This window comes from Salmo trutta, chromosome 6 (genome assembly GCF_901001165.1).
Source record: "Salmo trutta chromosome 6, fSalTru1.1, whole genome shotgun sequence".
In the NCBI taxonomy this organism is placed as follows: domain Eukaryota; kingdom Metazoa; phylum Chordata; class Actinopteri; order Salmoniformes; family Salmonidae; genus Salmo; species Salmo trutta.
In genome coordinates this window covers 43,842,720-43,868,668 of record NC_042962.1, presented here as the reverse complement: position 1 = coordinate 43,868,668, position 25,949 = coordinate 43,842,720, and the positions used below count along the sequence as shown (strand labels likewise).

Below are 25,949 nucleotides of genomic sequence, written 5' to 3'. Positions count from 1 at the left end.
AACCACAGTCTCTCCACAGCACCTCGCGTCAGGATGTTCTTATTTTCGCTGGTAACAGAAATGTTCTGAATTTCGGCTACCTGGCCTCTTCAGAGAAGGTCGGCATTTGCATTTTAATTAACTTCAAGATGAGCTGTTAATACAACAACTCGTGGTGGATTGTTAGGCAGCATCCCATTATTGAATAGCATTTGTTGCTGCAGCTGTATGCGTCGGGAGCCAACGTGCCAGAGGTGACTGCATCCATCGAAGCTTTTATAGACCAAGGGGACTGATGACAATAACAATTTTGGATAGTATTTAATTGTGACCGTGCGCTCTTCTCCAATCCATACAGGTTATCTACCTTGAGAAATGCGTGCTTGCAGAATGCAATAGCAGAAATGGAACATCAATGACTTTTTTTCATAGAGATCTAAGAAAGATATAGCCCATATGTCTGTTTAGCATAAAGCAGGTGCCTCTTATTTGACTTTTCATTCACCAGTGCGTAAAATGGGTAACAGTTTTTCTAACATAGCTGCTTTTCAGTCCCTGCATATTGTCTTGCTGGGTTTAGATTCCGCCGGTAAAACGACTGTCCTGTACCGCCTGAAATTCAACGAATTTGTGAACACTGTTCCCACAATCGGATTTAACACCGAGAGGATAAAACTAAGTAACGGTACCGCCAAAGGGATCAGTTGTCATTTTTGGGACGTCGGGGGACAGGAGAAGCTAAGACCGTTATGGAAATCGTACAGTCGGTGCACGGATGGCATTATTTACGTAGTGGACTCAGTGGACGTGGACAGACTAGAGGAAGCAAAAACAGAACTGCATAAAGTTGCCAAATTCGCAGAAAACCAAGGGACTCCACTACTAGTGATAGCCAATAAGCAGGACTTGCCCAAGTCTCTACCTGTCCATGAGATTGAGAAGCAACTGGCACTGCATGAGCTCAGCCCTTCTACCACTTACCATGTCCAGCCTGCATGTGCCATCATAGGCGAAGGGCTCCATGAAGGCATGGATCAACTGTATGAAATGATTGTGAAACGAAGGAAATCATTGAAACAAAAGAAAAAGAGATAAAGACTCATTACTGTAAAGTTGACCCCTATCTTCTGAGCTGCCTGCTACTGTACCATGACTTTTGCTGTAGTAGGCATGTCAGGTGATTATTGTTATGCAGACTGTTACACTTGCAGTGTTTTTTTTAATGATACACTGTATAGCTTTGGGGTTATTGGTGAAGTTAGTCACTTTTAGCTGTGCTGTTACATTCAATCACACATAGGGGGGAAAATAAAAACTTGCCTCTTGCTATCAGAAATGTCCTTGACAGGCTGGTACCTGTTTGTTGCTGCTTCACAGTATTTTCTTGTTCCCTGGAGAGTGAATGCCCTACACAACACTTTTTGACATACTGGAGTAGCCCACATTATTTCCAGATTGGAATGAATGTCATTAATCAATATCAATGTGCTTATAATGTGCTTATAATTTTTCCACATTGCATGCTCTGTTTATGTTACTAACACGTTTTGAGAGACCGTCCATTTCGTTCTAATATTTCCCCTACTCCTTTGATAACTGGGCATTCCCCTACTCCTTTGATAACTGGGCAAACAGTGCTCTTTTATAGTAGAATACAATAGCCTATATTGGGTTTAATGTGTCTTTCAAATAAAGAAGGCTATTCATATTTTGCACGTTTCGTTACAATATTGTTTTGAATGTTTGTTTTATGACTGATGCCCAGCTGAGCATTCTACTCAATGCAGTGTCAGTAAGTGCCATGGAAGATTTAATCTAAAGTGCATTACTGTGGCTTGGAAACACGATGACATTCCGAAAGGAGGCAAATAATTAGTAGGACAAGCTTTTGTCATTATTGTTATGCCGCCAGATTGACTTCAGATGCAGTATAACTTTAGCGAGCTAGCTAAGATTGAAGGGAGAGCGCAAACATTTTGTGCTGGCTAACGTTAGCGTTGTTACCTATTTCTGACAAACTTTGCTATCTCACCGCAACATTTCCATCTCTCTCAAGTAAACTTCACGACATCATAATGATGGCAAAGTTGTTTTCTACTAATTATTTGTCTTCTTTAGCAATATCATCGCATTTCCAGGCCCCTGTAGTGTAATTTTAACGAAACAGTCATTAGCCCCCGTTCAGAAAGACTGAGCATTAAATCAGTCTGACATCAATATGCTGCGGTATCTGTATAACGTTGATAACAATGGTAACGACGTGCTGGAGGTGCAACCTATGAGACATTATGGTTGCAGTCCAAACACTTAAAAGACACACCTGATCCCCTCAGCCCTCAAATTAAGTGGACACTTCGTTTCATGACGTCTGACAAGTATACAGTTGCATGGAAATGGGCGAGGGAGGAAAGAATGAATGATTTTTAAATGGACCACCCTTGGCCGGAAATTCATCACTCGTTCATCCTGCGATGATTGTGTTTTCATATAATGATTGTCTTTTCATATATGCGCTACGGTCAATTATGAGTGCATGTCTACTTATATTAAATATATAATTATTAGTCTACTGTATGATAGCTAGCAAATTAATAAATTCTTATTTACAATGACAGCCTACACCAGCAAAACCCAGACGACGCTGGGCCAATTGCGCGCCGCCCTATGGCACTCCCAATTACGGCCGGTTGTGATACAGCCTGGATTCGAACCAGGGTGTCTGTAGTGATGCCTCTAACACTGAGATGCAGAGCCTTAGACCGCTGAGCCACTCAGGAGCCAGTGATGATGGGATGTCCCAGACCAGTTCATGCTAACCAACCACACACTTTACCTTTCAAAGACAGGGGCATTTAAAAGGAAGGACACAAAAATACATCACACCATGATTTTTGTATTTATTATTTTCAGTATTATACAATCAACCCAGTGGGGAACCGTCAGGGCCCTCAACGGCCTCAGAGAAGGCCTAAGGATAGATACAAATCTGTATATATTTTATATATTATAATTTGTAATTTTGTTTTCATTGATTTAATCTTTTTTTGTCTTAATTGTACTGACCTTCCTATTTAATTTCTTCAGTCTGTGTTGGAAAAGGAAGGGTTAATATCCAAGAGAAAAAATATACAATCAGAATTTTTCTTTGGTAGTCTCTTGGTAGAAATAATCTAGCTGGGCACAACGCTCATTGGCTTGGCCCTCAGGCTTTGAATGGAAGACACCAGCCAATGTCATTGACATTGATTTCAATTAGAGCAGAATTTCGGAATGACAGTAGAATCAACCAATCACAAATTGTCTTGTAATAGGTGGGACAACTGTATGATGCCTCAAGGCCCTCTAGAGGGCCTAAGTATACGTCACTAATTCAGAGACAACAGCGAGCCTCATCTTTTTTTGTCACGCTTGAGCCTAGCTAGCTGGCTAGCTTTTTGCAGTGAGTGTTTGTAACGATGGCGATGGCAACTGCAGAGAGAGTAATCGAGGACGATGTGGTGGCTAAATGTTTAGCATCGCCCTTTTCAAGACTAACTTTTAATGAAAAGTTGAATCTTGTACAGACCGGGAGACCAACTCCTGTACTGCCTGATTTGGTGCAACGAGAAAAGAGTTTTGAAAGGCATTTTCAAGTTAACAATTAAGAGCGATATCCGTGGATAACCGGCTGTCAGCTGACAAAAAAAGCTTTACTGTTGAAATTGCCTACTCTTCAGCACCGATAATAGCTCAACCTGGACAACTGGTTTCAAAGATTTAGCCTGTTTGACAAAGTCAGCACTTCGTCAGCACAGTGAGTTTAAAAACATTCGGGGAAACAAGAGTAGACCTTCTTCTTAACGAGCAGCGGCGCAATGAGACACTTGCTCACAATGATGAAGTCAGGCACAACAGGGAGATTCTAAAGGGCCTTATTCATACGGTTGTGTTTTTAGGCAAGCAAGAATTAGCATTCAGAGGACATGATGAGGGTAAAGAATCAGCTAATTAGGGGAACTACTTGGAAATACTGGATTTCTTGGCTGAGTATGACAGCACGTTAAACTGCCATGTGGCTATGGTTACCGTGTTCACAGGCACTTCCAGCAAAATCCAAAATGACCTGATACACGCGGTTAGAAATGTAATGACAGATGTCACGAAGGAAGAATTGAAGAAAACTCCCTTTGTAACCATTATGGTTGACGAGACGACAGACATCAGCAATGTAGCCCAAATGTATTATGTGTTGCGTTACACTACCGATGGTGGTGTGAAGGAAAGGTTTCTCAAACTTGAGGATGTAACTGAGGATAAACAGGCAGAAGCAGTTGCCGCCCGAATGATCAGCTTTTTAGAGGAGTGTGAATGCATGGCCAAAGTTGTGGCACAGTGTTACGATGGGGCCACAGTCATGGCCTCTGGTATAAACGGAGTACAAGCCAAGGTGAAAGAAACTATCCCGCAAGCTCTGTTCATTCATTGCTATGCACGCACTCTTAATCTGGTGATGTCACAAGGTGCTGGTAAACTAAAAGAATGCAAGATTTTTTTTCTTATCTTGGTCGGGTTAGCAGCGTTTTTCTCAAGATCTGTCAAACGAACAAAACTACTGGACGAAATATACCAGCGAAGACTACCCAGAATGGCGCCAATTTGATGGAACTTCTCCTCACGCTTAGTTTGCACTGTGTATAAAAAAAAGGCGTAACTAATTGAACTCTTTGAATATATAGTGGACCATCACGATGATTCTGATGAAAACACGGTTCACAGCGCAGATGGATACATGACGCAACCTGACAAGCTTTGAGTTGTGCTTCCTGCTATCCGCGTTCTACTCCACATTTGCATACTCCGACGTGCTGTTTGGAATATTGCAGAACAGAGAGTTTGACATGCAGTTCTGCTTGTCCAGGGCGGACGACTTCTGCAACACCACAGAGAGGGAAAAAGGAAAATTCGATTCCATCTACGAGGACACCGTGAGTGAGACTGGAGTTCCAAGGGGAGCAGGACACACATGCAAGGAGACGTTCGCTGGCAGTACCAACAGCTACACAGTGCGATCATCGACAACATTGTCACTCAGCTAAGAAACAGGTTCAATGACAATGAAAGGCTCATGTTCCTTGCCCTCCTTGACTCACAAAGTTCCCAATATATAGGGAAACGGCCAACTTTCCAAACGCTGCGTCCTCAAGTCTCGAGGAAAGCTATGGCCCTAATTTTGATTTGCCGTGGCTTAAAACAGAACTCACCATTATGTACTCAATGTCTGACTTCGAGGGTAAGAGCTCGGCTGATCTGCTCCACTTTCTCCAGCAGAAGAGACTAATTGATAGTATGCACCAATTGTATCTGCTTACCTGTCTCGTTTTGACCATTCCAGTGTCCACTGCATCAGCAGAAAGAACATTTTCTGTACTAAAAAGGATCAAGACATATTCCAGGAACACCACTGGACAGGCCTGACTGTCAGCCCTGGCTTTGATCTCAATCGAAAAAATAACTTATTTCGGATTTAAAATCAAAAGACAAGCTATATGAACCTGCCATTGCCCATTTCATAAAAGACAGGAGAATGAACTTTGTTTTTAAATGATAATCATAATGGTGAGTGGACTTTTTGTTTTCATCTACAGCTTGCTTTTTGTTGCTATCTCATTCATATCATTGTGAATACAATGTGTAAAATATTATTTCAAATTTAGATCACTGGTTGTGTGGTAAAAACAAAGGTAATGACGTTGCAATTGGAAGTACTGGGTACATGACATTTTATGTTGTGGTGCATTTTTTTTATTGTTGCATGCTGGAGATAGAACATCGAATACAGCGCTACATTTTTCTCTCTGACAGCATATACTGTCCATGGTCTTGAAACAATGTGAGTAGTTATGTGGTTGAATTTATTCCGCCACTCTTTGAGTGACTGTTTGTTTTGGCAAATGTTTCTTTGAAATGACGCAACCGTATTTTCGTCTAACCTGGTTCCTGCTATCAATATTTGCAACCGTTGTGTACGTGTGCTGCTTCTGTGAGCCACAGCCGAGACGTGGCTTAGGACCATTTGATTCTGTCATCAAAGAATTGCTTCTCCTATGTAGGTCTGCAAAAGAAAGGTCTCAAGTCATGCTCTGAAATAAACAAGCATACGAGTCATCCATCTATATGCATGATGTCAGATCTTTTTCCGCAACTCAGGGCCTAGGTCCAATAGTCATGGTTCGCCACTGAATAAACCGAACAGTAAAGTATTAATTATTAACAGTAAATTGCCGTAAATTGCAATGGACTCTAGTTTTAGGCATAACTGGTGAATTATACAAAAAATGCTAAAGAACAGTAGTAGTTTAACAGCAAATTGAAATAAATGTAAAAAAAAATATGGATGCTATTACACATGTGCATTTAAAGTATAACTTTTTTTATGTATATAAACAAAGAGCATATAAATGTAACAATTCAAAACTAATACAATTTGAACAACATAATAATAGAATATTGCACCATATCAAAGAAAAATAAATAACAATGTGCAAAACTGCAGCATCCCACTTAAAACATTAAACTGGTCCCTCTTTTCTCTCTCTTCTTTATTGCCATGTTATAACCAGCAGCACACAGCAATGCTGACCATATTTTTGCTTTAATGACAGATTTGCATTCAGAAATGCAACCTGCCTCACTTTCGAGGGGCTGTTGTGGTTTCTTCTCTCAGTAATTATTTGTCCCGTTTTCGAGAAGACCCTCTCAGAGGGAACGGATGTGGCCACTATGTAGAGTCTCCCTGTCATGACTTCAGTAAGCCGTGGGTAGACAGAGGCCTTGTTCTTCCACCAGCTCAGAGGATCTGCAGATCTTTGGAGGAGGGGCTCCTCCAAATAGGATCGGACCTCCATTATGGCATCTGCTGTGAGATTCCTTCGTGCTGCATCCCCAGTTGCTCTCTCGTCAAACAGCATCCAGACATTTGTGGCACTACTGCTGGTGCTTCTGCTCCATCTGCTCCCTCTTCTTCCTGTTGCCCTCGTGCCTGAGCCAGCTGACTGCTGGGGCTGTCCCTCCCTGCTGCTGAGGTTATCCTTTGAAGAGCCTCATCAATCGCTCTGGCGTCACTGAAGGCTAACTTCTTAAACCTGGAGTCAAGTGCAGCGGTTTCTGATAGCACGTGATGATATTCCATTCTGTGGAACTTTCTGTCCATTGATGAACATAGGGTGTCAATCAACTCTGTCACATGTCCTGTGGGTACATTTGCTTCTCTCTGGAGGCTGGCTGTGATTCACTGCAGACCCTTACACAGGAGTATAATTTTTAAGGCTGTCACATAGCTGAAAACAGAGAACAGTTCAGGTTCATGTTTTGTCCACCGATACTACATTCTCATCTACTGCTTTTGAGGCTGTCACATAGCTGAAAAGAGAGAACAGTAACTTATTAGTTCAGGTTCATGTTTTGTCCACTGATACTACATTCTCATCTACTGCTCATATACATATATAATACTGGATTAAATAATGACGTAGTAATAACTGCTTACTGTACCTCTCCCCACTGATCTCCACAGTGACCTGCTCAAAGGGTTCCAGGACTCTGCACACCTCCTCCACCACCTCCCATTCCTCTTGGGTCAGAGCATCAACAGGTGCACTGACAATGGCCAGGGTAGAGATGATGGCATCCTTTGACTCAAGAAACCGCTTCAACATATAAAATGTTGAATTCTACCTTGTAGTGCAGTCTTGTTTAGTCCTCAGCGCAGGCATACCCATCTGGCATTGTGTAGACTTTAATTTTTCAGCACCACCTGTGCTCCTGTGGTAGTATTCCTCAGCTGCTTTCACTTTGTCCACAGTGGCTTCATCTCCTTCAGAGCATCTCTTACAATCAGGTTGATTGTGTGGGCAAGACATGGATGATGGGTCCATTTAAAAATGCTCATGACTTTGGTTATGCTAGCTGCATTGTCGCTAACACAACAGATCACTTTTCCATCTACTTGCCATTCTCTGACCACTCTCAACAGTTCCTCTGCCAAGTTCTCTGAGGTGTGTCTGTCACTGAACTCAAAGCAGTCCAGAAGACAGCTAGACATCGAAAAATCTTCAATGAAGTGACATGTAACCGACATGTAAGAAGTGTTTACCCTTGATGTCCAGCAGTCAGTGGTAAGGCAAACTGCAGTAGCTTTTTGGACTCTTTCCCGCACTGAAGCCTGTGTGCTTTCGTACAGTTGTAGAATAAGGGATTTTGAAAGATTTTTCCCGCTTGGAATTGTATACATTGGATTTAGACTATTGCTATGATTATTGCTATGATTTCTAAAACCCCTGTCCTCCACGATCTAAAATGTCTGGAAATTGGTGGCAATCATTTTAGCCAATGCAATATCAATTTGGCCTTGTTTTGCTACAGACATAGACTTTGGCATAAACGGGTCCATAGAAGACTGCATTGCTGTGGGTTGCGGAGTAGGCCTACTTGACTGAGTGGATACATTTCCACTTGTGGAGGTGCTGGCTTCACCACTATCCACAGCAGGCCCGCTAGTTTCTCGAAGCTCCGCTACAGCTAGCTTCATAGTTGGGTGCACAGTTCGCATATGCCGGTAGGTTGTGTGTAGAACCAGCCTTATATGAGATTTTGTTTTGGCAAATTCTACACTGTGTTAAACATTATCTACATTATTAAAATGCATCCAAATGCTACTGTGCTTCTGACTCATTTTCCAGCTGTTGTTTTCACAGCTGTCCTTCATCTATCTCCTCGGCTGCTAAGTGTGTGACTGTGAGTGAGTTGGCTCGGCCCACCCTCACGCATCTTTGGTTCATTGGTTGACACTGCGTGTCTGATTGACAAGAACAACAGGTGAGGCTGTTAGTCTGAGCAGACAGTCAGAACGAATGTGTGTGCGCTTGTGGCCTTGAGGCCGATACGTAAAGCTTAATAAAGAGCAGTGATACTAACAAGAGCAGTGCGCAGATTTCTTCTTTTTTTTAAGCACTGGAGTTAACATGGGCCAGCATCCCTGTGGAACGCTTTCAACGCCATGTAAAGTCCATGCCCCGAAGAATTGAGGCTGTTGTGGGGGCAAAAAGGGTGCAACTCAATATTAGGAAGGTGCTCCTAATGTTTTGTACAGTCAGTGTATACAGTGGGGGGAAAAGTATTTGATCCCCTGCTGATTTTGTACGTTTGCCAACTGACAAAGAAAGGATCAGTCTATAATTTTAAGGGTAGGTTTATTTGAACAGTGAGAGACAGAATAACAACAAAAATATCCAGAAAAACGCATGTCAAAAATGTTATAAATTGATTTGCATTTTAATGAGGGAAATAAGTATTTGACCCCTCTGCAAAACATGACTTAGTACTTGGTGGCAAAACCCTTGTTGGCAATCACAGAGTCATTAAGGTTTCGAGGCTGACGTTTGGCAACAAAGATCGGTTAACCACCTAACTGAGGAACTCAATTTAACCTTGCGCAATTCCCTAGATGCAGTTGCACCCCTAAAAACTAAAAACATTTGTCATAAGAAACTAGCTCCCTGGTATACAGAAAATACCCGAGCTCTGAAGCAAGCTTCCAGAAAATTGGAACGGAAATGGCGCCACACCAAACTGGAAGTCTTCCGACTAGCTTGGAAAGACAGTACCTTGCAGTATCGAAGAGCCCTCACTGCTGCTCGATCATCCTATTTTTCCAACCTAATTGAGGAAAATAAGAACAATCCAAAATTTATTTTTGATACTGTCGCAAAGCTAACTAAAAAGCACCATTCCCCAAGAGAGGATGGCTTTCACTTCAGCAGTAATAAATTCATGAACTTCTTTGAGGAAAAGATCATGATCATTAGAAAGCAAATTACGGACTCCTCTTTAAATCTGCGTATTCCTCCAAAGCTCAGTTATCCTGAGTCTGCACAACTCTGCCAGGACCTAGGATCAAGGGAGACACTCAAGTGTTTTAGTACTATATGTCACGTCCTGGCCAGTATATAAGGTTAATTGTTTTGTAGTTTGGTCAGGGCGTGACAGAGGGTATTTGTTTTATGTGGTTCGGGGTGGTGTGTTTGTGTAAAGGGTGTTTGATTTAGTATGTCCGGGTTTTGGTTTATGTCTAGGTAGTTCTATGTGGAATCTAGTGTGTGTGTTTCTATGTTTGGTTGATTGGGGCTCTCAGTTGAAGGCAGGTGTTGTCTATCTGCCTTTGATTGAGAGTCTCATAAATGAGGGTGTGTTTGTGTTTGTGTTTTGTGGGTGATTGTTCTGTGTTCAGCCCTAGGCTTTGCCAGACTGTTTAGTTGTTCGTTCGTTTTCGTGTTTTGTTGTTTTGGAGTGCTCTTTTGGATAATTTAAATAAAAGTCAAAATGAGCATACACATACCTGCTGCGTATTGGTCTACATTTTCAGACGACGATTTCGTTATATCGTCGGAAGACGAAGACGACAAGCGTGACAGAATCACCCACCACTCAAGGACCAAGCAGCAGAGGAAGGAGCAGAAGGCGTTCGAGTTGGACTGGCGGGAGAAGTGGACTTGGGAAGAAGTTCTGAACGGGGCCGGACCTTGGCATCAGGCTGGGGAGTATCGCCGCCCGCAGTGGGAAATAGAAGCAGCCAAGGCAGAGAGGCGGTGGTACGAGGCCAGAGTGGACACGCTGAAGGAGATGCACGAGAGGCACCCCCAAGAAAATTTTGGGGGGGGGCACACGGGTAGTTTGGCTAGGCGTAAGAAGAGCCGGAAGCCAGCTACCCGTGGATATATGGAGGAGCGTATGGGGTGGAGAGCGTTATGTTTCGTTGAGGAGCGCACTATCTCACCCATACGCACGCACAGTCCGGTGCGAGTTATTCCAGCCCCTCGCAGGTGCCGTGCTAGAGCGGGCATCCAGCCTGGTAGGAGGATGCCTGCGCAGCGCATCTGGTCGCCGGTACGCCTCCGAGGACCAGGCTACCCAACTCCCGCTCTACGCACGGCTACCTTCAGGCCCCTGCACAGCCCAGTCTGCCCTGTACGAGCACTCCGCTCGTACAGGGCTACTAGTTCCATCCAGCCAAGGCGGGTTGTGCAGGAGGTAAGATCTAGACCGGCTGTGCGCCTCCATAGCCCTGGGTTTCCAGCTCCTGTCTCTCGTGCGGACCCGGAAGTGCGTCCACCCAGTCCGACTCGTCCTGTTCCCGCTCCCCGCACTAAACGGCAAGTGCATAAACCCAGCCTCGTCAGTCTACAGTCGTCGGAGCTGCCCGCCAGTCAACAGTCGTCGGAGCTGCCCGCCAGTCAACAGTCGTCGGAGCTGCCCGCCAGTCAACAGTCGTCGGAGCTGCCCGCCAGTCAACAGTCGTCGGAGCTGCCCGCCAGTCAACAGTCGTCGGAGCTGCCCGCCAGTCAACAGTCGTCGGAGCTGCCCGCCAGTCAACAGTCGTCGGAGCTGCCCGCCAGTCAACAGTCGTCGGAGCTGCCCGCCAGTCAACAGTCGTCGGAGCTGCCCGCCAGTCAACAGTCGCCGGAGTGGTCAGACTGCGCTGAACTGCCGGAGTGGCCAGACTGCGCTGAACTGCCGGAGTGGCCAGACTGCGCTGAACTGCCGGAGTGGCCAGACTGCGCTGAACTGCCGGAGTGGCCAGACTGCGCTGAACTGCCGGAGTGGCCAGACTGCGCTGAACTGCCGGAGTGGCCAGACTGCCCTGAACTGCCGGAGTGGCCAGACTGCCCTGAACTGCCGGAGTGGCCAGACTGCCCTGAACTGCCGGAGTGGCCAGACTGCGCTGAACTGCCGGAGTGGCCAGACTGCGCTGAACTGCCGGAGTGGCCAGACTGCGCTGAACTGCCGGAGTGGCCAGACTGCGCTGACCTGCCGGAGTGGCCAGACTGCGCTGACCTGCCGGAGTGGCCAGACTGCCCTGACCTGCCGGAGTGGCCAGACTGCCCTGACCTGCCGGAGTGGCCAGACTGCCCTGACCTGCCGGAGTGGCCAGACTGCCCTGACCTGCCGGAGTGGCCAGACTGCCCTGACCTGCCGGAGTGGCCAGACTGCCCTGACCTGCCGGAGTGGCCAGACTGCCCTGACCTGCCGGAGTGGCCAGACTGCCCTGACCTGCCGGAGTGGCCAGACTGCCCTGACCTGCCGGAGTGGCCAGACTGCCCTGACCGTCCCGAGTTGCCAGACTGCCCTGACCGTCCCGAGTTGCCAGACTGCCCTGACCGTCCCGAGCTGCCAGACTGCCCAGACAGCCTGGAACGGCCTGAGCCGGAGCCGCCTCCAATATAGGTGGGTTGGGGAGGGGGGGTGTAGCACAGTGCCGTCGTTGACGGCAGCCACCCTCCCTTCCCTCCCTTTAGAAAGGGGGAATTTTTCTTTTGGGTATTGTTTGGGGGTATTTATATTTTTTTGTGTTAAGGTGCTTCTGGGGTAGCACCTTTAAGGGGGGGGTACTGTCACGTCCTGGCCAGTATATAAGGTTAATTGTTTTGTAGTTTGGTCAGGGCGTGACAGAGGGTATTTGTTTTATGTGGTTCGGGGTGGTGTGTTTGTGTAAAGGGTGTTTGATTTAGTATGTCCGGGTTTTGGTTTATGTCTAGGTAGTTCTATGTGGAATCTAGTGTGTGTGTTTCTATGTTTGGTTGATTGGGGCTCTCAGTTGAAGGCAGGTGTTGTCTATCTGCCTTTGATTGAGAGTCTCATAAATGAGGGTGTGTTTGTGTTTGTGTTTTGTGGGTGATTGTTCTGTGTTCAGCCCTAGGCTTTGCCAGACTGTTTAGTTGTTCGTTCGTTTTCGTGTTTTGTTGTTTTGGAGTGCTCTTTTGGATAATTTAAATAAAAGTCAAAATGAGCATACACGTACTTGCTGCGTATTGGTCTACATTTTCAGACGACGATTTCGTTATATCGTCGGAAGACGAAGACGACAAGCGTGACACTATATCTCTTGACACGATGATGAAAATAATCATGGCCTCTAAACCTTCAAGCTGCATACTGGACCCTATTCCAACTAAACTACTGAAAGAGCTGCTTCCTGTCCTTGGCCCTCCTATGTTGAACATAATAAACGGCTGTCTATCCACCGGATGTGTACCAAACTCACTAAAAGTGGCAGTAATAAAGCCTCTCTTGAAAAAGCCAAACCTTGACCCAGAAAATATAAAAAATTATCGGCCTATATCAAATCTCCCATTCCTCTCAACATTTTTAAAAAAAGCTGTTGCGCAGCAACTCACTGTCTTCCTGAAGACAAACAATGCATACGAAATGCTTCAGTCTGGGTTTAGACCCCATCATAGCACTGAGACTGCACTTGAGATAGCACTGAATAGCACTGAGAATGACCTTTTAATGGCGTCAGACTGAGGCTCTGCATCTGTCCTCGTGCTCCTAGACCTACCTTAGTGCTGCTTTTGATACCATCGATCACCACATTCTTTTGGAGAGATTGGAAACCCAAATTGGTCTACACAGACAAGTTCTGGCCTGGTTTAGATCTTACCTGTCGGAAAGATATCAGTTTGTCTCTGTGAATGGTTTGTCCTCTGACAAATCAACTGTAAATTTCGGTGTCCCTCAAGGTTCCGTTTTAGGACCACTATTGTTTTCACTATATATTTTACCTCTTGGGGATGTCATTCGAAAACATAATGTTAACTTTCACTGCTATGCGGATGACACACAGCTGTACATTTCAATGAAACATGGTGAAGCCCCAAAATTGCCCTCGCTGGAAGCCTGTGTTTCAGACATAAGGAAGTGGATGGCTGCAAACTTTCTACTTTTAAACTCGGACAAAACAGAGATGCTTGTTCTAGGTCCCAAGAAACAAAGAGATCTTCTGTTGAATCTGACAATTAATCTTGAAGGTTGTACAGTTGTCTCAAATAAAACTGTGAAGGACCTCGGCGTTACTCTGGACCCTGATCTCTTTTGACGAACATATCAAGATTGTTTCAAGGACAGCTATTTTCCATCTGCGTATACATTGCAAAGATCTGAAATTTTCTGTCCAAAATTGATGCAGAAAAAATAATCCATGCTTTTGTTACTTCTAGGTTAGACTACTGCAATGCTCTACTTTCCGGCTATCCGGATACAGCACTAAATAATCTTCAGTTAGTGCTAAATACAGCTGCTAGAATCCTGACTAGAACCAAAAAAATTTATCATATTACTCCAGTGCTAGCCTCCCTACACTGGCTTCCTGTTAAGGCAAGGGCTGATTTCAAGGTTTTACTGCTTACCTACAAAGCATTACATGGGTTTGCTCCTACCTATCTTTACAATTTGGTCCTGCCGTAAATACCTACACGTACGCTACGGTCACAAGACGCAGGCCTCCTAATTGTCCCTAGAATTTCTAAGCAAACAGCTGGAGGCAGGGCTTTCTCCTATAGAGCTCCATTTTTATGGAATGGTCTGCCTACCCATGTGAGAGACGCAGACTCGGTCTCAACCTTTAAAACCTCTCTGGGATCGTTCGGGACACTCGCGTCCCACCTCACCAACAGCCAGTGAAATTGCAGGGTGCTAAATTCAAACAACATTAATCTCAGAATTAAAAGTCCTCAAACATACAAGTATTATATACCATTTTAAAGCTAAACTTCTTGTTAATTCAGCCACAGTGTCCGATTTCAAAAAGGCTTTACGGTGAAAGCACACCATGCGATTATGTTAGGTCAGCACCTAGCCACAGAAAACCATACAGCCATTTTCCAAAGGAGAGGTGTCAGAAAAGTCCGAAATAGCGTTAAAATGAATCACTAACCTTTGATGATCTTCACCGGATGGCACTCCCAGGACTCCATGTTAGACAATAAATGTGTGTTTTGTTCAATAAAGTTCATCTTAATGTCCAAAAACCTCATTTGAAATTGACGCTTTATGTTCAGAAACGCATTGTCTCAAACAAAACATCCGATGAAAATGCAGAGAGCCACATCAAATTACAGAAATACTCATCATAAACATTGATGAAAGATACAAGTGTTATACATACGATTAAAGCTAAACTTCTTGTTAATCCAGCCGCTGTGTCCTATTTCAAAAAGGTATGGCGAAAGCACACCATGCGATTATGTTAGGTCAGCGCCTAGCCACAGAAAACCATACAGCTATTTTCCAACCAAGAGGTGTCACATAAGTCACTAATAGCGATAAAATGAATCACTTACCTTTGATGATCTTCATCTGATGGCACTCCCAGGTCTCCATGTTAGACAATAAATGTTTGTTTTCTTTGATAAAGTTCATCTTTATGTCCAAATACCTCCTTTTTGTCCACACGTTTAGTCCAGTAATCCAAATGCACAAAGCGCGAGCACAAAGTCCAGACGAAAAGTCAAAAAAGTTCCATTACAGTTCGTAGAAACATGTCAAACGATGTATATAATCAATCTTTAGTTTATCATAAATCTTCAATAATATTCCAACCGGACAATTCCGTTGTCATTAGAAAGGAAAGGGAATGGAGCTCACCCTCACGGCTGCGCGCGATAAACAACTAAAGGCTTTCAGCTGAGCCACTTACTGTGAGTGGTCTCATTCGCTCCCCTTTCACAATAGAAGCCTGAAACAACTTTCTAAAGCCTTAGGAAGTGCAATCTGACCCCATAGACACAGGATATTGGATAGGCAATCACTTAAAAAAACTACACACCTCAGATTTCCCACTTCCTGGTTGGATTTCTCTCAGGGTTTTGCCTGCCATATGAGTTTTGTTATATTCACAGACATTATTTTAACAGTTTTGGAAACTTTAGAGTGTTTTCTATCCAAATCTACTAATTATATACATATTCTTGCTTCTGTCTCTGCCTAGCCGGTTCCCCTCTCTCCACTCTTTCTCTCTCTCGGGGGACCTGAGCCCTAGGACCATGCCTCAGAACTACCTGGCATGACTCCTTGCTGTCCCCAGTCCACCTGGCCGTGCTGCTGCTCCAGTTTCAACTGTTCTGCTATGGAACCCTGACCTATTCACCGGACGTGCTACCTGTCCCAGACCTGCTGTTTTCAACTCTCTAGAGACAGCAGGAGCGGTAGAGATACTCTCAATGATCGGCTATGAAAAGCCAACTGACATTTACTCCTGAGGTGCTGACCTGTTGCACCCTCGACAACTACTGTGATTATTATTATTTGACCATGCTGGTCATTTATGAACATTTGAACATCTTGGCCATGTTCTGTTATAATCTCCACCCGGCACAGCCAGAAGAGGACTGGCCACCCCTCATAGCCCGGTTCCTCTCTAGGTTTCTTCCTAGGTTTTGGCCTTTCTAGGGAGTTTTTCCTAGCCACCGTGCTTCTACATCTGCATTGCTTGCTGTTTGGGGTTTTAGGCTGGGTTTCTGTACAGCACTTTGAGATATCAGCTGATGTAAGAAGGGCTATATAAATACATTTGATTTGATGTTACCCTAGTGTTCTTGGGCACAGGGACTATGGTTGTCTGCTTGAAACATGTTGGTATTACAGACTCAGACAGGAAGAGGTTGATCATGTCTGTGAAGACACTTTCCAGTTGGTCAGCGCATGCTCGGAGTAGACGTCCTGGTAATCCGTCTGGCCCTGCGGCCTTGTGAATGTTGACCTGTTTAAAGGTCTTACTCACATCGACGTGGGATGTTCAAAGTTTCTGATATTTTTTTATAACCCAACCCTGATCTGTACTTCTCCACAACTTTGTCCCTGACCTGTTTGGGGAGCTGATTGGCAACAAAGAGACCAAAGATAACCCTGAAGGAGCTGCAAAGCTCCACAGCGGAGAAAGCGTGATAAAACAGTCATCCGGAACAGCTGATGCTCTCATGCATGTTTCAGTGTTACTTGCCTCGAAGCGAGCATACAAGTTATTTAGCTCGTCTGGTAGGCTCGTGTCACTGGGCAGCTCTCGGTTGTGCTTCCCTTTGTAGTCTGTAATAATTTGCAAGCCCTGCCACATCCGATCTTAGTACTGTATTGAAGCTTTGCCTGAGCTTCTTGAGGATCCGATTATCCAGAATGGGCTCTAGATTTTCATGGTGGGTGCTGATGATAGATCCAGCCTTCTTGATGATTTTGTTCAGCCTGTTGGCGTCATCCCTTGGGATGTTGTGTCATTTTAGTGTAAATTTTAATGAATCGCATTGTCTGAAATCGTTGAAAATACACTGAAAACATAATAAATCTACAATGCCATGTAAAAACAAGGTTGAGGTTAAAGAAAGTATGGTTCCTCAATTTACAAAATGTTGCCAACTGTTATTTCAGACAAAATCAAGACATCAATATTCTTCTAATGTTTTTTGTATAAAAAAAATCTTAAATTACAGCTCATTTTGAGCAAATTCTGAATTTGCAATTAATCGCGAATAATCACAGCAAATCCTGCAATTAACTTGATTACATGTTTTTATCATTTGACAGCCCTAATATATATTTGTATGCTGTAATATGAAAACACATTAGCTAGCAGCCAACCTGCTTGCACCTATCCAAGTAATTACAGTAAAAGAATGTAAAAAAACAAGCATGACCTCCCCTCAATGAATGTAATTAATTCATCCATTCATTCATTAATTCATTACAATTAAAGTAGAATTTACGTTTTTACAGTATAATACAGTACATTTTACAGTAATGTACTGTGTGTTGTTGCTCTGATTTTACAGTAACTTTCTGGCACTTAAAGTAAAACAATGGTACCAAAGATTAGCATAAGAGTATTTGTTACCGTAAAGCGACTACAATAGAATTATTGGTACCGTAAATCAATTACAGAAACAGTATGGATAGCATAAAATATGGAATGGTAACATACAGTACCTTTTTTACGGTAACTTACAGGCAACTGGCTGCCAGTAAGTTACTGTAAAAAGAACAGGACATTTTAGTACAGTGCAGGTTGCAAAGGGAGGAAATATAGCTTTCTTAACCTGACTTAGTCAACACTATTATGTGTTCTTTTGCAAAAAAAGAGATATTGTTTTGTTTGTCATTATACTACAAGATTACAGTCACAGTAATATCCACTATTACTGTGGTGGTAATGCAAGGTCTTGCACAGACAGCATTTAAAACCCCTATTGTCATCTTCAAATTTCATATATACATTTGGGTTGTGAAGCTGTTGTTTACAATGGGTTATTAAGTTTCTAGATTGAAATAGCAATGTAATAACACGTTTTCCTCCATAATCATGCATGCCAATTGAAAAACACAATGCTTGTCATTTGGCATAGCAATCGCAATAAATCTATTTAAAACGATGTACTACCATAACATTAGTGTACTAAATGCTTATTCCTCCTGGACTGCAGCTATTGGGTTACAGTCTAAAGTAAGACACCACAGCCAATTAAATACAACATGAAAGGGAATTCTGGATCACTAAAGGAGTGGTTCCTCTAGGATAAACTACTGTAGGATACCATGGCTGAGTCCCAAATATTTAGTGCACTATTTTTGACCAGGACCCATAGGGCTCTGGTCAGAAGAAGAGCACTATATAGGGAATAGGGTGCCATTTGGGACATAGCCCAGCTCGGGATTGGATTCAGTCATTCATTCTCACTTCCTGAAATATTCAGGAGATATCTCTTCCCTCACATTCCATCACACAACTTTGCTACACTCCTACCTGAGTGAGTGTGGTGTGAAGGCAGCCCTCTAGTGCACATTTCTGACAGCCACCCCCCACCCTTTTCGCTCTCTCTCTTGCTCTCTCTCTCCTCTCTCTCCCACAAACTCATCCTGAAGTGCACACACTCTGCTCCTGTCTCCTCTCACATCCTTTCACCTGTCATCCATACTCTCCTCAGTGCCTCTCACAGAGGCTTTTAACTCTCATCTCCATCCTCCATCCCGGCCATACCATTTCCCCTTGGTAGGCTTGCCTTGCCCTGCTCTTACAGCAGGGCAAAGCAAGGGGATGTCAGTGAACACATGTATCTATGGGGGCATGTAGAGGAGATGCACTCACTTCAGGAGTGAGGAGTGAAAGGCCCTAGAAGTATGTCTGCAGAGAGAGTGATGTTATTCTGCTATAAGGAGCCTTTTAGAAGTTGGAGTTGAGTACTAGTTTCTGCCCTCGATGCCCCTTTTCTCTTCTTCTACTTCTCCATCTTTAACTGAATTTCCTAGTAGATTTAAATAGCTTGATTTCTCTGTAAGGTCTACTTCAAGTGGTAAGTATTTCTAGTGACTCCATAGGAGTATAATTCTATATACTTTATGTTTCTCTATATATTCAACTACATGGCAGGTAAAAAGCAGCAATTTATTAAACTGCCTCCTCAGGTAGCTCCAGTGAGAGTCATAAAACTAATGTTAAAACATTTACTCACTTATTTCTCTCTGACTCAAGCAGAGACAGACAGGGGAGCTACAGAAAAAGAGAATTCCAATTGAATGTGTTATTTTGTTGCCCTAGTTTTCCCTGCATCATTTCCCACCCACTCACATGTAAAACCCTTGCCGTTTTGCTGTTTCTCTCTTTCACTCATTCATTCCCAACCTACTGTAAAATACAGACCTACTTATCCACATTTATATACTGTACTCTCTCTTTTGTTTATCCATCCAGGTCTAAAATATTGAATATTCTTGCTTTTTCAGCCCCCTCTTCTTATGGATTATGTCAGTGGTCATGAGTGAATGTGGGGATATTTAAATCTCTCTGGGTTTTTTTTCCTTCAGTAGATTAACCCATTGACTTTCATCTCCAGCGTCATCAGCCCAAGCTCGTTCCGAAAAGAGAAGAGAGACAGTGCTTTTTTTTCTCCACCGAGCTTGAGGCTGCTTTATTCTCCACAAACAATGATGATGGGGATGGGAATGTGCTTAAGCCTCTCCATTCCATGTGGTTCAGCGATTAGGAAGACACCATAATGGTATAGTTGTAACGAGCAGATTGCACACGTTTTGCCAGGACATCATTCAGCGACCATGTGCAAGCTTCATAGTCACTCGGAGAACACGATGGCTGTTTTGACACGCAGGTTGTACATGTTAAGTCAGGACATCTTTTTGTTTTATGTGAACATGTGCTAGCTTTATAGTCACTCGGACTACACATGTGTTGTCCATCTCGGGACCTGATCATTCCGTTATTCCTCTGTTCAAACAGAGCACTACACTCATCCCCTCATTCCTCTCCTCTTTTATCTCTCAAACCATAAATCTTAATCTTCACACTAGCCATTAATCATTTGCTGATCAAAGTGTAAGGAAAAGAGCCAGAGGGGACACTTGGACTTGGTCAAAGACCCTTTCACTTGGTTAACTTGTTATAGCCCAATATAGACTATATACTAATTAAGGGCCCTAATGCTCATAACTATTCTGACCCTCGTTCTTTTCAGACTTTGCATAAAATAATGTAAATTCCTTTCAATATGTTTTATTATGTATTTTTCCATGTTATGTAAGTTCCATTACCGGTCAAGGAGTTGAACTTAACATTTTCACATGTTTGCCAGAGGGTTTCAGACAGATACACCATTGAGAGATGAGGAAAGTAAAGCCTGGAATCCCGTTTGCCATTTAGACAGGATAGAAATCAACTGCAGTGTTATCCTGTTGAGGATCTTATCCCGATCTTATCCCGGTATTGGGATTCATTGTCATGTGACCATGGCGGGGAATTCAAAACTGCAAGAGTAATCATTTCAAAAAATCAAATAATCAACTATTTTCCTCCATTTGAAAGATATATCTCCTAAATCTAACCACGCTGTCCGATTTTCAGAGGCATTACGGAGAATGCATAAAGTTAGGTTATGTGAGGAGAGTACATTGACAATAGCTGCGTGTAATGTTTAGCCAATTCAAAGAAGGGCATCAACAGACAGAAAACTAGCTAGAATTATGCACTTACCTTTGACAATCTGCATCAGATGACACTCATAGGACATTATGTTATACAATACATGCATTTTTAGTTCCATCAAGTTCATATTTATATCCAAAAACAGCATTTACAGTCGCGGTGAAATTCAGAATTTTTTTCGGCTCGAATGCACCCAGTGAATCCAGCATTACAAATCACGGAATTACTATTCGAAAACATTGGTAAATTATAATATTGTCATTCAAAGAATAATATATTATCATCTCGTAATTGCTACCGAATGGCCAGATCTCAAAATAACTTTACTGGGAAATCACATTTTGCATAAACTGGGTACTATGCTAACAACAATAAGCTATATGCTAAGCTAAGCTAAGCTATACCGTTAGCATTAGCATCATCTAATATCGATAATAACATTCTAAATATCCCCTTACCTTTGATTATCTCCATCAGAAGGCGCTGCCAGAGATCCCAGGTCCAGAACAAATGTGGTTTCTTTTGACAAAGTTCATAATTTATGTCCAAATAGTTAGCGTTCAGTAGGCTCCCACAAAATTAGGTGGGCAGTGTAAAGTCACGTCGAAAAGCTAAAGAAAACCTAGTAAATAATCTATTTACGTTTGTTTAAACATGTCAAACGTTGTTTAGCACTAATCTTTTGTTCCATTTTTAACGTGAAACATCAGTAAACATCAGTAATATTTTCACACAACCTATCAAGTGTCTAGAATAAACGATAATGACAAAGGCACTCTTCTCAGATTCATGCGCAGGCGCAAAAAATGAAGTGATGACGTGTCAACTTGTAAGCTTTCTAATTCGGTCTGTATTCATGACAGATGCTTCCAACAACTTTCTAAAGATCGTTGACATCTAGTGGAAGCAGTAGGAGTTGCGAACTGAATCCTTTCTCACTGTGGTATCTTTAAAACAATGACACTAAATAGTACAGTCACAAAATTCTCATTTTTTTTTAATCTATTTTTCACAGGTTTTTGCCTGCAATATGAGTTTTGTTATACTTACAGACACCATTCAAACTGTTTTAGAAAATTCAGAGTGTTTTCTATCCGAATGTGTTAATAATATGCATATCCTAGCTTCTGAGTTGGTGTAGGAGGCAGTTAAAAATGGGCACATATTTCTTTCAAAATTCTCAATACTGCCCCCGTGGCCCGTAGAGGTTATGTAAGCTAAGTCCATTTTGAGTAACTGCCTTTTGACAAACCCTAAGGATGTGACATGTCAACAAACAGGGTCTTTATGGACAGCATGTCCATTGTCAAGAACCAAGAGATCATAGGGAGACATAAATGGTTATACAGGTTTATAGAGTGTTCATAGAGGATTGTAGAGGGTCATAGAGGTGAGCGTTGCTGGATGAACAACAACAGAGAATTCCTCCTTCATAAATAACTACATGACATAAGACAGCCATTTGATGAAGCAGACTGTTTCGAAGGGGGACAGAAGCATGGTATAATTCTATTCCGAAACACTTTTACGAGTTTTAACATAGTAAACAAGTTGTAACAACTAAAGTCTGAGAGAATAATATGATCTATGGCCAGTTCTCTGTAGAATTCCCCACAACAGCTCAACAGATTATAGAGAGGAGAGGGAGAGGGGGGGAGAAAGACTTAATGGCATCTGTCTGTGGAGGCTCAGTCAGACTGAATCCAAACCCTGGCTGTCTCTCTCTGGAGCGTGGGTTAACACAAAGAGAAGAAAGACCACTTTTATGTGGAGCTACTGTCTGCTTTGACAGCCACGGTAGGTTACATATGCAAGACAAGTGAGGAAAGACTGTTGAAGTGAGGAAAGACAAAGAGTCTCACGGCTTTCTGATGAAGCCAGATCTTGCCCATGCACTTCAGAGCATACTATGGCATAACAGTGATCCACGTGCAGAAACTAACAATTCACTAAAGAGGTCACACTCATGTTAATTTATTACATTTTTTATTTAACCTTTATTTAACTAGGCAAGTCAGTTAAGAACAAATTCTAATTTTACATTGACGGCCTACCTCAGCCAAACCCTCCCCTAACCCGGACGACTCTGGGCCAATTGTGTGCCACTCTATGGGACTCCCGATCACGGCCGGTTATGATACAGCCCGGGATCGAACCAGGGTCTGTTGAACATCACAGTAGGCTCTGGTGGTAATCACTCTGATTAATATTCTCATCTATAATTCTGTTGAAAGCAAGATGAATCAGAGTTCAGACACAGGGTAACCCGCTGCTGGTGTATTTATCGTTTCTCTGTTGATCCTCTCTGAGAAGCAGCAGTTGTGAGGAGTTTAGTTTGCCGGGGAGATGGAGTAGCATCGTTTGAGTCAGAGAGAGAGAGACAGACAGACAGACAGACAGACAGACAGACAGACAGACAGACAGACAGAGAGTGAGAGAGAGAGCGAGAGAGAGAGAGAGAGAGAGAGAGAGCCAGAGGGAGAGAGAGACAGTGATAGAGAGCGAGAGAGAGAGACAGAGAGAGAGAGCATGAGACAGCCAGAGAGAGGGACAGAGAGATACAGCCAGAAAGAGAGAGCGAGAGAGAGAGACAGGGCCTCATTTGCATGCTATCCGGAGCTATAAAAATGTCTCATTATAATTTGAATTATTGGCGTAGCAGAGACAGAGATGGGAATGGAGACGGAGACGATCCTTTACAGAGCCTTCAGTTAGGTGGTAGTTAGTGGTGAAGGCTGCAAATCCTCTTTTCAGAGGCAGCGATTAAAGACATGCGAGACGGGAGAGTGAGAAAAACAAGCTAAAAAGTGACTGAAGAATCAGTGATGAAGTCCATGTGATCTCCAAGTCAATGTGTACTCTGCTCTGTTGTGACAGTTGTGTCTTGTGATGTATCAGATGTACAATTGCACATGCTTTACAGACCCAACAAGTATCTTAGCATGAGTTCTATTGTCAGATTTATCGTCTAAGCCGCAGGGGTGTCAAACTCAATTCCAGGAAGGCTGTGTGTATGCTGGTTTGTATTATTTGCAGTGCCTTGCAAAAGTATTCATCCCCCTTGGTATTTTTCCTATTTTGTTGTATTGCAACCTGTAATATAAATAGATTTTTATTTGGATTTCATGTAATGGACATTCACAAAATTGTCCAAATAGGTGAAGTGAAATTTAAAAAATTCTTTGTTTAAAAAATGCAAACAAATTTAAAACGGAAAAGTGGTGCGTGCATATGTATTCACCCCCTTTGCTATGAAGCCTCTAAATAAGATCTGGTGCAACCAATAACCTTCAGAAGTCACAAAATTAGTTAAATAAAGTCCACCGGTATGCAATCCAAGTGTCACATGATCTCATACACATGTTCTGAAAGGCCCCAGAGTCTGCAACACCACTAAGCAAGGGGCACCCCCAAGCAATCGGCACAGTGAAGACCAAGGAGCTCTCCAAACAGGTCAGGGACAAAGTTGTGGAGAAGTACAGATCAGGGTTGGGTTATAAAAAAATATCTGAAACTTTGAACATCCCACGGAGCACCATTAAATCCATAAGTAAAAAATGTAAAGAATATGGCACCACAACAAACCTGCCAAGAGAGGGCCGCCCACCAAAACCCACGGACCACGAAAGGAGGGCATTAATGGTGATTTAATTGTGCTCCGTGGGATGTTCAAAGTTTCAGATATTTTTTTAGAACCCAACCCTGATCTGTACTTCTCCACAACTTTGTCCCTGACCTGTTTGGAGAGCTCCTTGGCAACAAAGAGACCAAAGATAACCCTGAAGGAGCTGCAAAGCTCCACAGCGGAGATTGGAATATCTGTCCATAGGACCACTTTAAGCCGTACACTCCACAGAGCTGGGCTTTACGGAAGAGTGGCCAGAAAAAAGCCATTGATTAAAGAAAAAAATAAGCAAACACATTTGGTGTTTGCCAAAAGGCATGTGGGAGACTCCCCACACATATGGAAGAAGGTACTCTGGTCAGATGAGACTAAAATGTAGCTTTTTGGCCATCAAGGAAAACGCTATGTCTGGCGCAAACCCAACACCTCTCATCACCCTGAGAACACCATCCCCTCAGTGAAGCATGGTGGTGGCAGCATCATGCTGTGGGGATGTTTTTCATTGGCAGGGACTGGGAAACTGGTCAGAATCAAAGGAATGATGGATGGCGCTAAATACAGGGAAATTCTTGAGGGAAACCTGTTTCAGTCTTCCAGAGATTTGAGACTGGGACAGAGGTTCACCTTCCAGCAGGACAATGACCCTAAGCATACTGCTAAAGCAGCACTCGAGTGGTTTAAGGGGAAACATTTAAATGTCTTGGAATGGCCTAGTCAAAGCCCAGACGTTCATCCAATTGAGAATCTGTGGTATGACTTAAAAATTGCTGTACACCAGCAGAACCCATCCAACTTGAAGGAGCTGAAACAGTTTTTCCTTGAAGAATAGGCAAAAATCCCAGTGACTAGATGTGCCAAGCTTATAGAGTAATATCCCAAGAGACTTGCAGCTGTAATTGCTGCAAAAGGTGGCTCTACAAAGTATTGACTTTGGGGGGTGAATAGTTATGCACACTCAAGTTTTCAGTTTTTTGGTCTAATTTCTTGTTGGTTTCACAAGAAAAATTATTTTGCATATTCAAAGTGGTAGGCATGTTGTGTAAATCAAATGATACAACCCCCCCCCCGCCAAAAATCCATTTTAATTCCAGGTTGTAAGGCAACAAAATAGGAAAAATGCCAAGGGGGGTGAATACTTTCGCAAGCCACTGTACTTTCAATTTGGGTCCAATTAAGACCTACACAACCAGGTGAGGGGAGTTCCTAATTAGTCAATGACCTTAAATGATCAGTCAAATACAATGGAGGAGGGAAAACCCACAGACACACAGCCCTTGAGGACTGGAGTTTGACATGTGCTCTAGGCAAATGTCATCTGGTTGAAACGTGCTGATACCACACATTGGTTACCTCCATTTTTTTGTAGTATGGCCCCTTTAGCACTATGTGATTGGTGCAGGTTAGAGGTTTTAGTTCTGCAGGATCTGCCGTTTACAGAAAACGGAAACCAGAGAAACCTTGTTTGAGTACCAAATGGCACCCTATTCCCTATATAGTGCGACCATGCCCCATTGGGCTCTGGACAAAAGTGGTGCACTATATAGGGAATAGGGTGCC

At 43.2% G+C, this 25,949-nt stretch overlaps 1 protein-coding gene across 1 annotated transcript; it reads left to right on the top strand.

Annotated features, from left to right (window-relative positions):
* LOC115195972 (ADP-ribosylation factor-like protein 4C) lies at positions 1-1,691 on the top strand. Its single transcript, XM_029756370.1, has one exon. The coding sequence runs from the start codon at positions 496-498 to the stop codon at positions 1,072-1,074; it is 579 nt and encodes a 192-aa protein (XP_029612230.1). The 5' UTR covers positions 1-495; the 3' UTR covers positions 1,075-1,691.
* Positions 1,692-25,949: the final 24,258 nt, after the last annotated feature.

What these genes read in the sequence shown, in the direction of transcription:
- LOC115195972 (XM_029756370.1), top strand. Translation starts at nt 496, where the DNA reads ATGGGTAACAGTTTTTCTAACATAGCTGCTTTTCAGTCCCTGCATATT.